At 46.3% G+C, this 15,453-nt stretch overlaps 2 protein-coding genes across 2 annotated transcripts; both read right to left on the bottom strand.

Moving 5' to 3' along the window:
- Positions 1-169: 169 nt before the first annotated feature.
- LOC148166239 (sortilin-related receptor-like) lies at positions 170-8,549 on the bottom strand. Its single transcript, XM_088049326.1, has 10 exons — positions 8,289-8,549; positions 6,923-7,174; positions 6,203-6,876; positions 5,470-6,157; positions 4,849-5,030; positions 3,251-4,803; positions 2,927-3,204; positions 1,328-2,879; positions 1,024-1,280; positions 170-972 (listed from the first exon to the last, which is right to left on the bottom strand). The coding sequence occupies exons 1-10, from the start codon at positions 8,502-8,504 to the stop codon at positions 259-261; spliced, it is 6,366 nt and encodes a 2,121-aa protein (XP_087905452.1). The 5' UTR covers positions 8,505-8,549; the 3' UTR covers positions 170-258.
- Positions 8,550-9,049: 500 nt separating this feature from the next.
- LOC148166238 (phosphoribosylformylglycinamidine synthase-like) lies at positions 9,050-15,438 on the bottom strand. The gene is made up of 5 exons (XM_088049328.1): positions 14,384-15,438; positions 14,075-14,328; positions 10,291-12,083; positions 9,802-10,246; positions 9,050-9,751 (listed from the first exon to the last, which is right to left on the bottom strand). The coding sequence occupies exons 1-5, from the start codon at positions 15,205-15,207 to the stop codon at positions 9,114-9,116; spliced, it is 3,954 nt and encodes a 1,317-aa protein (XP_087905454.1). The 5' UTR covers positions 15,208-15,438; the 3' UTR covers positions 9,050-9,113.
- Between the last annotated feature and the right edge of the window lie 15 nt (positions 15,439-15,453).

The raw sequence follows: 15,453 nt of genomic DNA, 5'->3' as shown, positions 1-15,453 counted from the left end.
AAAGTATAAAAACACAAATTTCACAATCGAATTGCATGAGACAATAATTTCCAAACCAAAGTCAAAACACATGTTCAAACCGTTGCACAAGACTAGCTGAATATAATAAATTTGGAATAGTCATAACATGTTTAAAAATTCTTGTTAAATGGACAATACTATAAATAGCACAGTGGTAATGGCAAAACTTTGTATATTTGGTAACCATCGGCCATGCCCCCCATGCGATCAAGTCTCAATCTCAATACTATAAAACGCCTAGGCAATAACAAGCGGCTCGTCGTCCGAAAACCCTGTAATCTGCGGACTCTCCTCTTCCTCCAGCCCGTTATCATCGAACGTCGCCGCCCCCGACCGTGTATCATAATGCGAATTAGCAAATCTCGTAAAACTATTCTGCAACCGTCGATGTTTCACCACGAACACCCCCAAAGCGACCAAAACCAGCAGCGCCAAACCAGTGAGAAGCAAAATCACCCATAAACTCGTTTTAGAAATGGGCGAATCAGCAGAAGCAAACTCCAACGCTTTGCTAATCTGCTCCGACAGCAACGACTTGTACCCACTATCTGCAAGAATCCGCACGGAAAACGTGTACATGTGCGCCGAGTTGTTCGTGTAGATAAACGGCGGTTTGGAGACCAAGAACTTTTCGGCTGTCGTCTCATTCGTGGCGTTTCCTTGAGACACCAGAATTTCGTATTTGTAGGACCCGACAGCTGGGGGGAGGTTGCGTTCTTGCCAATACACGAAGAAGCTCCCGTTGCTTTCGATGACTGTCTTCACTTCGAACGGTGGGAGAATCGGGGGCGCGTAATACGTCACGTTGGGGGTGTAAATCGCCTCGGGGTCCGTTGTCGCCACGCTCACGTCGTAGACGGCGCCGTACGTGATGTTAAAGACGTGGAAGTGAATCCCGGGGGCTTTTCTCACGCGCGTGAATTTACGCAGGGTCCGCTCGTATACACGAATCTGGAAAAAAACTGTTTAGAGAGGGAAGAAATTGTTTTTTTGGGTACGTACAACGTAAGGCACGGAGGGGTCGGTGAAAGGACATGCAGGCTTCCATTCGACTTTCATCCTCAATGAATTTTCGCCTTGTTTCACCGTTAGGTATTTCGGAGGCGCTTTTTTATTAATCCCAGTTGCCACTTCTTTGGAACTCTTGGAAAGGGGGCCGAAACCGAAGGGGGCCACCACGCCAACCCTGAAAGTGTAATATTCACAGGCGCGCAGATCTGGGATGGTCACCGTCGAATTCGTCGTGTTCAATCGAGGCTCTAAGAAAACCACAATTAAGAAGTGAATAAAATAGCGGCGTTCTTACTTTCATAAAGTTCCTCCTCGTCAATTCCATAGTAGACTCCGTACGTCCAGGTGACATCTCTAAAGTCCTTCACCGGAGTCCAACTCAACTTCACTGTGGTCCCCACGTCCTTGATCAAATTTCCTTCGATGTTGGTAACCGTGGGAAGGACTTTGCCTTGGGTGACCTCTTCAATGAGGGTTTTTGGACCAACGAACGACTTCTTAAACGCGCTGACGAAGAATTTGTAATCAGTTTCCGGCGACAAATTGGTAATTGTGATATTATTAGCGGTGGTTGTTTGGGGTGGAATTCGCGGATAATCGCGCTTTGGTATGATCTCAACTTTGAACCCTTCAACTGTTTTGTTGTACGACCACGCCAAAGAAACACTGTTCTCTGTTTTCTTCACAACTCTAAGACTCCTAATGTTGTACATCCGCGTATCGCCATCAAACTTCATCGTCACAACTTCAGATCTTTCGCTTTCGTATTTATTATTATGCGCAACAACGTAGAAGGAGTAGGTTTCATAAGGTACGAAGTTCGCCGGCAACCAGAAGCTGGTTTCGTTTCCGCTCAACTTCATTTTAATTGGGGGATTCGGCGGCGACCAACAGATTTCGTAATTGACAATCTGACCATGGGGGTGCGCCGGTGGATTCCACGACAGAAGGATGTAAGAGCCGTTCTTCTGCACCACCGTCATGTTGGAGGGTGGACTGGGCACCCCTTCGGCAGTGTGCGCAATGAAATACTTCGCCGGAGTGAAAACCGTCGACGTATTCTGCACACGGACATAAATCGTCATGTTGTACTTAGTCCCCGGTTCCAAACCCTCGAACAAGAACGTGGTGCTGTCGATCCACGACTGATTCCGCCACTCGCCGCTCCCCGTTTTACTAATCGATGGTAAAAACTCAAGACGATCCTTCAGAGGAGTTGCGATCCACCAATACAACAACAAACTCGACTCGTTGATGCCGCGTTCGTCAATCCCCATTTGCAGAACCTGATAAATCCTCGAGTGTTTCGTACAGTTAAACTCATCGTAACCGTCGACGCAGTCTTGTTTCCCGTCGCACAACGCCGCTAAAGGATAACAACGATCGACGTCACAAGGGAAGTAACCTTTGGAACAACTCGGGGTTGCAGGACCATTGGGTAAGTTGTGATCGCACTCTTGTTCATCGCTGCCGTCCGGACAATCAACCGTTTGGTCGCAGACGAGGTTCTTCGGGATGCAACTCCCGTCTCTGCGGCATTTGAACTGGTCTTTCGTGCAGGAAATAACGTTGAAGCATTGCTTTTCGTCTTCACCACCTGTGCAATCTTCCATTCCATCGCACACCCAGGAGGAGAAGATGCATTCGCCGCTAGCGCAACGGTACTGGTTGGTCATGCATTGTTCGGAGGGCCGCGCCGTTGTCGTTGTGGTTGTCCAAGTTGTCACGTTCGGGCAGCCTAGTTCGTCGCTGCCGTCGCCACAATCGTTAGCGCCGTCGCATTTCCACCAGTAAGGGATGCATTTTTGGTCGCCGCACTTGAACATCCAGTCCTGGCAGGTCCCGTTCTGTAACCAAAACGATTAGAAACTTAATTTCGCGTTTTTATACAAACCTTTGGGATAAACTGATCGGTGATGTCTCTATTGTCGGGTTTGGTGGTGGTGCAATTGACCTCATCCCTCCCATTGGGGCAGTCTTTGTCCCCATCGCACACCCACGAAGCGTCAATGCATCGGTTCTGCGGTTCCCCACACGCAAACTGGATGTCCAAGCACTTGATACTTGTACAGTTGGTCTCATCGGAGCTGTCGCGACAATCGCGCTCGCCGTCGCAGTGCCATGAAATGGGAACGCACTTCACAGCCCCCGTAAGACACTTAAACTCATCAGCTGAAACAAATTTATTACCCGCGAGTGGTTTCAAGACGCTGCATACCTTTGCAATCCGTAACTTCAGAGGCTTCGCAGTTTTGCTCATCTGAGCCGTCTCTACAGTCGTTCTCCCCATCACACTTCCATTTGTTCGGAACACACCGACCGTTGTTACAAGTGAATTGATTATCCGTGCAGTTCTTCCTGGGGCAATTCTTCTCGTCCGATCCATCGGCGCAGTCGTTTTCAAAGTCGCACTTCCAGTAATGCGGGAGACACTTTCCATCCCCGCAGATGAAGTAGTTCGGTGGACAAGTCTGAGATTCGCAGAGCGCCTCATCCGAACCATCGCCACAGTCGTCTTCACCATCGCACTTCCAACCCTTTGGTATGCAGAAACCGTTGCTGCAAGCGAAATAATCCGTCGCACACGTGTTCTGGATGAGTGGACAAGTAAAGTTGGGCAACGGCTCCACGTGGCCTGGACACAAACATTTTCCCTTTTGATTCTCCAAGCCGTCGGGACACAAACAACTGCTTTGTTTCTTCGGTTTTCCCACACAAACGTACGAGCAAGTGGTGTTGGTGCAGCCGTTGGTACCGACTTGGATACCGTGCGCGTACACCTTCAAGTCCATCAGACCTGGGAGATTCTTCCGGAGGACTTCCACGCCACGGAAACCGTCTTTGTCGGCGCTGAAGATCGCGTTGCGTTTCCAATCGTCCCAATACATGTTGTTCTTGAACACCGCGACAGCGAAAGGATGAGAAACCACCTCGTTCTGCGAGATGATAATGTGGAAGTAGTCACCATGAAGATCACTACTGGCGATGTAATCCAACCGCGCGTCAACCCAGTAGATGCGTTCGGCGATGTAATCGATGGTGATGCCGTTCGGCCACTCAACTTGTGGTTTCGCGAAGAGGCGTTTAACATTTTGGCCGTCCAAGTCTGCACGGTTGACTGAAGGATTTTCCACGGACCAATCGGTCCAGAACATGTAACCAGCTCGGGGGTGCAGAGCGATTCCGCGGGGTTTTTTTAATTGTTCGGGACCTAAGACAGTGCGTCTCATTCTTCCACTGTGATTGACGTCGGTTCGGATGAGTTCAATTTTTGACCTCATCCCGTCGACGAAGTACAAGTTGTTGGAGATCCAATCAAAGGCCATTCCTTCAATGGACGATAAGTCCTTTGAAACCAAAATTTCAGACTCGCTGCTGTTTAGACACTGCCGTCCAATAGTGTCTAAGGCGATATCCGCCCAGTACACACAATTGTTTTTTAGATCGAAATCAATCGCTATGACATTCTTCAGTTTTTTTACCGGAAGCTCCTCTAACGTCCTCGTGACCAAGTTAAACCGGCTAATGCGCTCTCTTTGCGCGAACAACAAGAAGTCATCGACTTCCCCGAAAGGACAGGGAATTTCCTCCGGCATGTAATGATCCTCGAAACCCCCAACGCAAACATCCCCTTGAATCTTCCGATATCCTTTGGTGCGCTTGTAGAATTTCCCCGGTTTGCAACTCAGTGGTACCTTGTAAGGATCCCCCATGACAGTCGTGTTCCTCACGCAATTCCCAGGCTTCTCCGAACGCGTAAAACTAAAATCACTACAACCAGAGTTAGCCAAGAAGAGTGGAGTGAACAAGTATTACCATTCGTAGTCGTGGACGTCGCACCCGCACGGCGTCATCGAGATGGGCGCATCGAAATCTTCGCCGTTGTAACAGTTCGCGTGCGGCATTCTTCTCTGGTAGGTGCGCTGCTGCCCCATGATGCAAGGGATGTAGTTGCGGTCAGCGTCACTTTGGCTAGGGGACCAGAGTTTGTAATCATCCTGGAAAAATTAACTTTTCTTGAGTTTTTTTCGTGGGTTTCCATTGTTTGCAAGGTCGCTTATTGGTTTTGTATGACTCACAGAACCGCCGTTTTAATGGATTTTACTGTTATCTCTAACAAAAGGATGTAATTCCTGTCATTAAAAAATTATTGCTGTTGAAAAATAAAAAACGTGCTGGCGTCAATGCAGTGAACGTACAAAAGGAAAAATCGAACACGTCCTTGAAATATTTTCCCTATCTTGCAACACGCCATAAATACATAAATAACAGAATAATTAAACTTATTTTTGTACATCCTGTCAAATATGTCGTTTTGAGTCAAAGAAAAAATAGGATATCCGTGACTAAATGTTTCCTACAGATTAAAATGTTCAATGCGCCTTGAATGGCCGCTTTGTGCCTCAATGCAGCGTTAACCTAATTAACCACACTTACTTTGGAGCAATTGTACTTGAACGCCTTAATCAAATCCAGCTTGACAATAATCCACTGATGTTCCTGCGGCAGCGACCCAAACATCGTAAACACAGTCGTATTCTCCCCCGGCTCCGTCATCAATCCGTACAATCTAATCCCTTGATCGTGGAAAGTCGCCGCTTGCCAATTCTCCCCTTCATCCGTGGAATACAAAATCTGTCTCGTTTCCCCCGTCAATCTGAAGTACTTAACCGCCGCCAAAATACCCCCATGATCGCCCATGTTGAAGAAATAAAAATCGCGTAATGTTTGCCTCCACGTTAAACCAGCGTCGTTACTAACATAGACGCCGTAATGTCCTTTGAGCGACTTCCCCAAGACGCCGGTGGCGATGAGAATCCCCGGCGCGGATTTGCTGGACAAGATGCTGATAGAGCGCGTCTCGGGGTACAACTGGCTGAATTTCTGGCTGAGGTGCAAAGAGCAGTTGTTTTGGACGGAGCAGGAGTTGGGTTGGTTCTCAATGTCGTGTTCGGGGGCTTTGATGAGGCGCCAGGAGCGGCCGTGATCGAACGTTATAACTGATCCGAGATGTTGAGGACCGAGGTTGTTTCCTTGGGGTTTTGTCAGAACTCGCGAAGCGATGTAGATGCCAGTCAAACCCTCCACTTTGTAGACGTCGGCGAAGGCTTCCTCCGACGCGTGACTGCAAAAGAAGTTTCAACACTGAAACTACCACCAGGGAACTTACTGGATCCACGTATCGTGCCACGTGCTGTTGGGGAAATAACAAAGAATGTCTTCTAGGGAGAGGGTGAACTTGACCACTCCATCGCTCTTGTCCAAGTTTTCGGACACGTACAAATGAGAAGTTGTGTCCGAGTGACTCACTGCAACCAGCGCTCTGTTGTTCGTCACATCAACAATGAAGTAACTCTTGAACTCCAATTGACTGTCGAAGACACATTTGATTTTCTTCCCCAGTTTGTACGAGACGTAGAGCTCCAAGGCTCCTTTCGACGTCAGTTTCGTGGTGAACAGATAATCGCCTTTCACGAAGAACTCTTTGATATCAGTGGCCTGCACCATCACGGACCGGTTGGAAAACAGATCGCGCGAGTAAAGAATGCCGGTGTAACCATTAGCTTCGATCCTCTGCACCACCAAAGTGTGCTTCAAATCGCTCTCCTTCACCCAATAGAACGACTTGACGAAATTCTGCACGGATCTGAAACTCGCGCCGAAATCCTCCGTCACCCACAACCTATTCAAAGGGTCGTTCTTATCCAACACCACGAAAGTCGAAGGTTGCATTTCGTGGAACGAAACATCGCTGGGGGTGAAGTTAAGATCGATTCTCTTAATATCGCGGCCATGGTTCGTCGTAACGTAGAGAAGATTGTGTTTAACATCGGCGAAGACAAACTAAAAGCGATGGTAAGAGAGTGGTAAGACACCAAGAAGAACTCACGTGTGTGTTGTACTTCGGATGGTTGTAGAACTTCTCCAAGGTCGCGTACGAACCATCTGCCGTTTTAAAAAGCTCGGTTTTGTTCTCGTAGGAGTCGCCGTAATTGTAGGAGATGTAGACAGCCGAAGGACCTAGTGGTAACAGAGTTGCGACTGTTGGTGTGGGGTCGCGCGCCAAGCAAATTATCACGTTGCTGCCTTCGCTCACCCAGTGCACCATGAGCTGCTTGTGGGTGTCGTTCAAGTAGGTTATCTAAAGAAAAAAGATGTGTCAGAGGTGGGATCCCAGTGAGGTTGATCCAGACCCAAAGATCATGCGACGATTATGTAGACTTTGATAAGTGAAGATAAAAATAGCAGTCGTATATTATGGCAACACCACAAAGACCGACCCGATTTTTTCTAAACACAGACGTCCATCAACCTTATCATCACTTTGTTCTTCGACAACAATGACGAGGTTTAAACTAAATATTGATCAACTTCCCTGTTTATAATAATTATTAAAATTTGCAAACTTTGCATGAATCATAATGCGTTGTGCAAGTTATTACCAACTCGGTCATCGCATTTTCCAGAAGCAAGAATAACTGCCATCACGTGATTAATTAACAACGAAAAATTATTGTTTATTCGGTCCAACTTAGTACGATTAAACGCTGTTTGTTCGTTAGAATTTTAAATGAAACGATAACGAGGTATTTACTCAATCTTGACTTGTTTTTATGAAATTACAAAGTTATATAACATTTGTGAACCCCCGTTGCAACTTTAGAGAACATTTTATATGTAGGAACACAATGTGCTTCCGCTATGGTCACCTTTAAATTGCCCTATCATGACAGGATGTCCAGTAATACGGGCGTAAATAAGAGGGTGTCAATTATATGAATGACCTCCGCGTCAAGATAATTTATACCAATTGGTTTGTGAAAAATCAATTTATAGATTTCGAGGCGATGAAAGTGCGACGCCGAGTTGCCTAGGGACTCCCCCGCATTTCCCAGGAGGTCCTATTACGGATTTATCGTTCCACGCTCAATTACGTGCTGATAAACACGGGAATTACGTTGTAGGTTTTTGAATTTCGCGCATGAATTGGGCCGGTTCCTTCATCCCATTGGCTGATTCCGGCGGAAAATTTAAACTCTTCTTTAAAACAACAAAAGTAAATTGTGGTTTTCATAGAATGTAGGGGTTGCCAGCGTAGCACAAGGCCAACTGTACACCCAACGGCCTCGCGACTCTTCTAGAACCATCAAAACAATGAAACTCTTCTGCCAATAAACCTATTTTTAACCGGGTAAACAAATCCACGTGACAACAAACTATGAACTTGCAATTTCCGAAGTTACCGGCGTAATTACCTTCGGAGTGATGGAACTACCATTGGTGGAAGACCCAACGGACCTCTTCACCACACTGTGTGGTACCATATCTTCTTCATTGTTCAAAATCAACGTCCTCGATTTACCATCAAGCTCGGCAAAGCCATGCAGAGTTCTTATATATTTTTCTTGTTCCGCTGTGCCGTTATCTACGAAATAATGGCACAGAAACAACAAAAGCGTCAACGTTTTCATTGCACACTCAACAACGCTCAGCTGATGACTGAATTACATGCGTCATTTACGTCAAAAGAAAAAAAATAATTGACTGCGCGTGCGTGGAGCGGGTCGACATGGCGCCAAGTTTGAAAAATGTCGATTCATTCTTGTATTTTTGGACAATGAGACGAAAAAATCGGTTTTGTTGTGCTTGGCTTGTTATTAATGACAAGATTAAAATAGTTTTGGAATGGTTTATTGGATAATTGCGGCTCTAGTTGGGTTTTAATGAGATAAATTGAGGATACACGACGGGGAGCGGTGGTAACACGTAAAATAGCACAAGAGGTGTTTGTCAGACAAGGAAACAAGCCGATTTGTTGGTGTTTCTTATTTACGGTTTAGCGATAACGGAATTTTATACGAATCCTTATCTTATCAGAGCGCTGACTCACTTTCATGTGACCACTTGAGTCATGTTGAGCTGCTTTGCTTTAGAATCGCTTCGGATTAATGAGAATTGCACGTTTCAATGTCGTCAAAGCGAACTTTTCGGGTTTTAGAAATGGTGGATGCGCCGGGGCCATAAACTTTTTTTATTAAAATATATTTCTCTTACAACAGAAAAAGGAATGTTAAGCCACTCTAATAATAAACCGGGAAGAACTTGACGTTGGTGCACCATTCAAACGCGTTTCTAAACATCTTGTGCCACGGACTCTTCTGGTAGTGCTTCCAGTCCGTTGGGGTGTAAGGCCACAAATACGGTTGATCGCACCGCTCAGGATGCGGCATCATCGCCAGATGCCGTCCATCGTTTGAACAAATTCCGGCAATTCCCCCAATGCTCCCGTTGGGATTCATGGGGTAAATCTCAGTGGGGTTACCAGCATCGTCCGTGTATCGCAACCCCACGCAGTTATTTTCGGTGACTTCGTCGTAGACTCTGGAATTCTTAAAAGTGAAGCGGCCTTCCCCGTGAGCCACCCAGACGCCGAAAACTGAGTCCTCCATGTCTTTCAACATGATCGCTTTGGATTTCTCGATGCGGACGGTGCTCCATCTACACTCGAATCGCTCGGAGACGTTGTGTTCGAGCATGACTGATGGGGTGTTGTCGGGGGTTAGCTCGCCGACCCAGCCGATCATCGCCATGAGCTGGCAGCCGTTGCAGACGCCGAGGCTGAAGGTGTCGGGGCGCGAGAAGAAGCGGTCGAATTGCTCGCGGATTTTCTGGTTGAAGAGGATGCTGCCCGCCCAGCCCTTCGCCGACCCCAACACGTCTAAAAAAAGAAGTTGTAGAGTTAGTTTAACAGACTATGAAGAGTAGTACCCGCATAGCTGAAGCCTCCAGGGAAGATGAGCCCCCTGAACTGGTCAAGAACCGCGTTTCCGGACAGGAGATCCTGCATGGTGATGTCCCAGACTTTGAAACCTGCTCGGACCAAGGCGGCGGCCATCTCGCGATCGCCATTCGTTCCTTCCTCTCTTAGCACTGCGACTTTGACGTGGACGGGCCCCTTGATGGCGGAGTCTACATCGGGGTCAAACGACAAGCGGTAGTTGGGGTGGGACCTCCCTGTCAGCGAGTTAAATTCAGAGTCTGCACAACCCTTAAAAGTCTGTTGGAGCTCTAATTTGTAACTCGTTTCCTCCCACATCCGCATTAGAGGAAGAACTGTGCTTTCAATGCAGGCGTTGTTAACAGAGATCGTGATCTTGGAGTCGATACCGCAGCCGACGCTCTTCCCGATTTTATAAACCGGAACTTGGTGTTTCTAAACATGAAATTCAGAATCTGGGAGACAACAAGGGATCTTACCTGGAAGACCGCAAGACAGTGTTGTACGTCGCTCTCGAGCACCTCCAGCACCCATCCGATCTCTTCGGAAAACAAAATCGGGATTGGTTTGCCGTGGCGGTGCCCAATTTGGACATCAATTCCGCTGATTCCACCAAAGCACATCTCCAGAAGACAGACTATCAATCCTCCGTCGCTAACATCGTGTCCAGCTTGAACAGCACCGTCTCTTATAAGTTGTTGCGTGGCCACAAAGGCATTCTTGAGCTCCTTCACGTCTTCTACATCCGGTGATTCGTTGCCCAACTGTCCAAAAACTTGCGCGACTGCTGTGCCCCCCAAACGATTCTTCCCTTGTGACAAATCCACGAATAACAACTGCCCGGACTTTCCAGTCACCGGAACTTTGAGATCTGGAGTAACAACCTTGCGGACATCCGGGCAAGGCGCGTAAGTGGAAACCACCAAAGTTCCAGGAGCTTTAACGGTTTCTTTGCCAACCCGCGCCGCCATGCTTAGAGAGTCTTTCCCTCCGTCTATGGCAACCCCCAGTTGTGACATGATGTCGCACATGGCTTTACAAGCGTCGAAGAGAGCGGCGCCTTCACCGGGGAGCTTCGCCGCCCACATCCAATTCCCGCTGCATTTGACGTCGCGGAGGTCGGAGACGACGGCGAAGACGAGGTTTGAGAGAGCTTCGGCGACAGTCATCCGAGCCCCCGCGGCTGTGTTAACAAGACCTTTTATTGGTTGTTCGCCGATGGAGGAGGCAATCCCTTCGTAGCCAAAGTGGGAAATTGCCGTGACGGCGACGTCGGCAAGAGGGGTGTGCAGTGGGCCCACGCATTGTTGCTGCGCGATGAGGCCGGTAACACAGCGATCGACTTTGTTGGTCAAGTAGCGTTTGCTGGCCACGGATGGGAGGCGAAGGACGCGCTCCAGGGTGCTGTAGATGGAGAGGCTGTCCGGGAGCTTCAGTTCTTTGAGCAAGGGGAGTTTGCGGTCGAGTTTGAAGACCTTGCGCGGCATTTTACCTAAGACGTGGGTTAGTTCTAAGTTAAACGGGACGATTTTCTTTGATTCGTCCAAGGCTAAAACCATCTTCCCCGTGCCGGTGACTTCGCCCACGACATTAATGGGACACCTCTCCCTCTTGCAGATGTTCTTCAGGATCTCCAAGTCAGCCTTGTCGCAGAGAAGCGCATCGTTTTCTTGGTACTCAGCCCCCCATAACTCCAGAACGTTGATTGTGGGATCTCCTAACTCAAACCTGTTGGCATAAACGATGCCTCCTACAGGATCTACCAGTTCCTTCAGGACGTTCCCGTTGCCTCCCGCTCCTTGATCGTGGATACTAATAATTGGGTTTTCTTTCCCTAATTCCAGACAAGCTCTCACGACTCTGTTGAGCTTCTGCTCCATTTCGGCGTCTCCTCTTTGAACAGCGTTAAAGTCGAGTTCGGCTTTGTTATCTCCTTGTACCTCCACGGAGCTAGCGGAGCCTCCTCCAACCCCAATCCTGTACACGGGTCCTCCAATTTTAATAATTTGGTGGCCTGGTTTTGGGGGTAACTTCTCGGTCATGGACGCCTCCATACTGCCGATTCCTCCGCTGAACATGATCGGTTTTATCCACTCTTTGCGCTCGCCGTCGGCCACCAAACCGAAAGACCTCGCAAAGCCGGAAATTAGGGGCTCTCCGAATTTGTTGCCGTAGTCGGAGGCTCCGTTACTGGCTTCCACAAGCACCTCCAAGGGAGGAGCAAAGTTGTTGGGGTATTCCAAGGTGGGGTCCTCCCAGGGGAGATCGTAGCCTACAAAATGGTGGTTTAAGAAGTGGTCAATAATGGATTTCCCGAGGGATTAACATCATTGAGAAATCGGTGTATTAGTTTAAGGAAATCACTAGGAAGTTAGGGGAAATTAGACAAAATCACAAGGAAATCAGGGGAAATTAAACAAAATCAAAAGAAAATCAGGGGAAGTCGCACAAAATTAAAAGAACATCAGGGGAAGTTAGACAAAATCACAAGGAAATCAGGGGAAGTTATGCAAAATCAAAAGAACATCAGGGGAAGCTAGACAAAAACACAAGGAAATCAGGGGAAGTGATGCAAAATCAAAAGAACATCAGGGGAATAAGACGAAACCACAAGGAAATCAGGAGAAATTATACGAAATCAAAAGGACATCTGGGCAAGGAAGACAAAATCACAAAGAAGAAATCAGGGGAAGTCAGACAACATTACTAGAAAATCAGGAGAAATCAGGGAAAATTATACGAAATCAAAAGAAAATCTGAGGAAGTAAGACGAAATCACAAGGAAATCAAAGGAAGTCAAACAAAATCACAAGGAAATCAGGGGAAATTATGCGAAATCAAAAGGAAATCAAGGGCAATCAGACGAAATCACAAGAAAATCAGTAGAAAATATACGAAATCAAAAGGAAATCAGGAGAAATAAGACGAAATCACAAGGAAATCAGGAGAAGTTATACGAAATCAAAAGAACGTTATGAGAAGTTAGACAAAATCACAAGGAAATCAGGGGAAGTTATACAAAATCAAAAGAACATCAGGGGAAGTTAGACAAAATCACAAGGAAATCAGGGAAAATTATATAAAATCAAAAGAAAATCAGTAGAAATTATACAAAGTCAAAAGAAAATCAGGGGAAATAATACAAAATAACAAGGAAATCAGTGGAAATTATACAAAATCAAAAGAAAATTAGGGAAAGTAAGACGAAATCACAAGGAAATCAGAGGAAGTCAGACAAAATCACAAGGAAATCAGGGAAAATCAGTCAAAATCACAAAAAAAAATCAGAGTTAATTATACGAAATTTCAAGGAAATCAGGGAAAATTATACAAAATCAAAAGGAAATCAGGGGAAGGAAAACGAAATCACAAAAAATCAAGGGAAGTCAAAAGTTAAACAAAATCACAAGGAAACCAGGGGTAGTCATTCGAAATCAAAAGGAACCCAGGGGAAGGAAGACGAAATCACATGAAATCAGGGGAAATTAAGGGAAATCAAGGGAAGTTAAAAGTTAGACAAAATCATAAGGAAACCAGGGGAAGTTATTCGAAATCACAAGGAAATCAGGGGAAGTCAGACAAAATCACAAAGAAATCAGGGGAGATCAAACAAAATCTCAAGGAAATCAGGGGAAATTAAACGAAATCATAAGGAAATCTGGGGAAGGAAGACGAAATCAGGGGGAATTATACGAAATCACAAGGAAATCAGGGGAAGGAAGACGAAATTAGGGGAAATTATACGAAATCACAAGGAAATCAGGGAAAATTATACGAAATCAAAAGGAAATCAGGGGAAATTATACAAAATAACTAGGAAATCAGGAGAAATTATACAAAATAACTAGGAAATCAGGAGAAATTATACGAAATCAAAAGAAAATTAGGGGAAGTAAGACGAAATCACAAGGAAATCAGAGGAAGTCAAACAAAATCACAAGGAAATCAGGGAAAGTCAGTCAAAATTACAAGGAAATCAGGGGGAATTATACGTAATCACAAGGAAATCAGGGGAAGGAAGACGAAATTAGGGGGAATTATACGAAATCACAAGGAAATCAGAGGAAGGAAGATGAAATTAGGGGAAATTATACGAAATCACAAGGAAATCAGGGAAAATTATACGAAATCAAAAGGAAATCAGGGGAAATTATACAAAATCAAAAGTAAATCAGGGGAAATTAGACGAAATCACAAGGAATTCAGTGGAAGTTGGACGAAATCACAAGAAAATCAGCTAGGAAATCGAGAAAGTTTCCTCACCAGGAATGTTGAGGTTCCCCACTGAGTACCCAGCAGTACCAGCGATGCAGTACCCCCCTCGCCCAACTCCTTGGACATCGCGAATTCTTCCTCCAGTTCCAGTGGTGGCCCCACTAAACGGAGCAACCCCAGTGGGAAAATTATGAGTTTCCGCAGTAAAAATCAGATGAGATTCCGTGTTGGCTTCGCGGAGTTCGCTCATAGAGCCTGCAGTGATCGGTCTTAAGCTTCTATGGATGTAGCCTTTGATAGCGCTGGGAAAAAAGAAGTGTCGGCGCGAATGTTAAATTAACTTTGAATGATAATTACCTGCTGTTATCACTAAACTTGATAACATTATTAGGGTTCGTGTGTTTCTGCGTATCTACGATCATATCAATAAGAGATTCCTCGTGTTCAACTCCATCTACGATCATCTTTCCTTTGAAAAACCAGTGCCTGCTGTGCTCGCTGTTGGATTGGGCCAAATCAAACAGCTCCACGTTGGTCGGGTTGCGCTTGAGGACATTCTTGAAGAGATTCGTGTAGTATTTGAAGTCGGCATCATCGAACGCTAGCCCCATTTCAATGTTAATTTCTTTAATCGCGTCTTCGCCCCTTTTCAAAACGTTGATCTCCCGGATGTCTTCTTTCTTCGCCAATTTCTCGTTGAAGCTCCTCTTGGGCTTGTTTTCCGGCGTGTAGCGACACTCCGTCATCCGATCGTACAGAAGCGCCGCCAAAGCATCCACCCCTGAGGTTTTGGCCGGAGTTTCAAAAACGAACTTGTAACGCCGCGACACCTCGAGCCTCACAACTTGCCCCAACCCCAAATTGCGACAAATGGAGACAGCGTTCGTGGAGTTGGAGGTGGAGAAGTTGAACCTGGGCCCCACTTCCACCACGTTGGAGTCGTCTAAAAAGTGCTCTTCTTCTGATAGACCTTCTGGGTGGAACGGATCTTGCAACACCCATTTTAGTAGGGATTTCTCGTTCGCTGACAAGGGAGAAGTGGTCTCGACGTGGTAACACAACTCTGTTTGTACCCCCGTGAGACTGGGGTCTTTCTGTTGGAGTTTAAATAAGATTTCGCTCTTTTTCGCCGGGGTGAAACCGGGATGTAGATAAAAACGCGTGATGGACGTTGTGGCCATCGCGAATGGGTCACTACTGACGTAAAGAACGATTTGGGGGGTTATTTGAAGAAAATTGTGATAAAAGGTTATCGCGACGTGGCTAATCTTGTTTTTATGTTGACATTGTGGTCGGAAAGAGTTACTGAGTGGAGGCAGAGGCGTCCCTAATGGACCGCAAATTGAAGAAATTGGAGATAATTGTTTTGTTTGGTGACATGAATAACACGTGTCATTGATGGAAGGTAACCTAACTTTTCGTTGAGA

This window comes from Gnatocerus cornutus, unplaced genomic scaffold (genome assembly GCF_029298725.1).
Source record: "Gnatocerus cornutus isolate USDA-ARS CGAHR unplaced genomic scaffold, icGnaCorn1.1 ctg00000023.1, whole genome shotgun sequence".
NCBI classification, from domain to species: Eukaryota; Metazoa; Arthropoda; class Insecta; order Coleoptera; family Tenebrionidae; genus Gnatocerus; species Gnatocerus cornutus.
The sequence above is the reverse complement of the archived record's forward strand: the minus strand, read 5'-3'. Positions and strand labels throughout refer to the sequence as shown.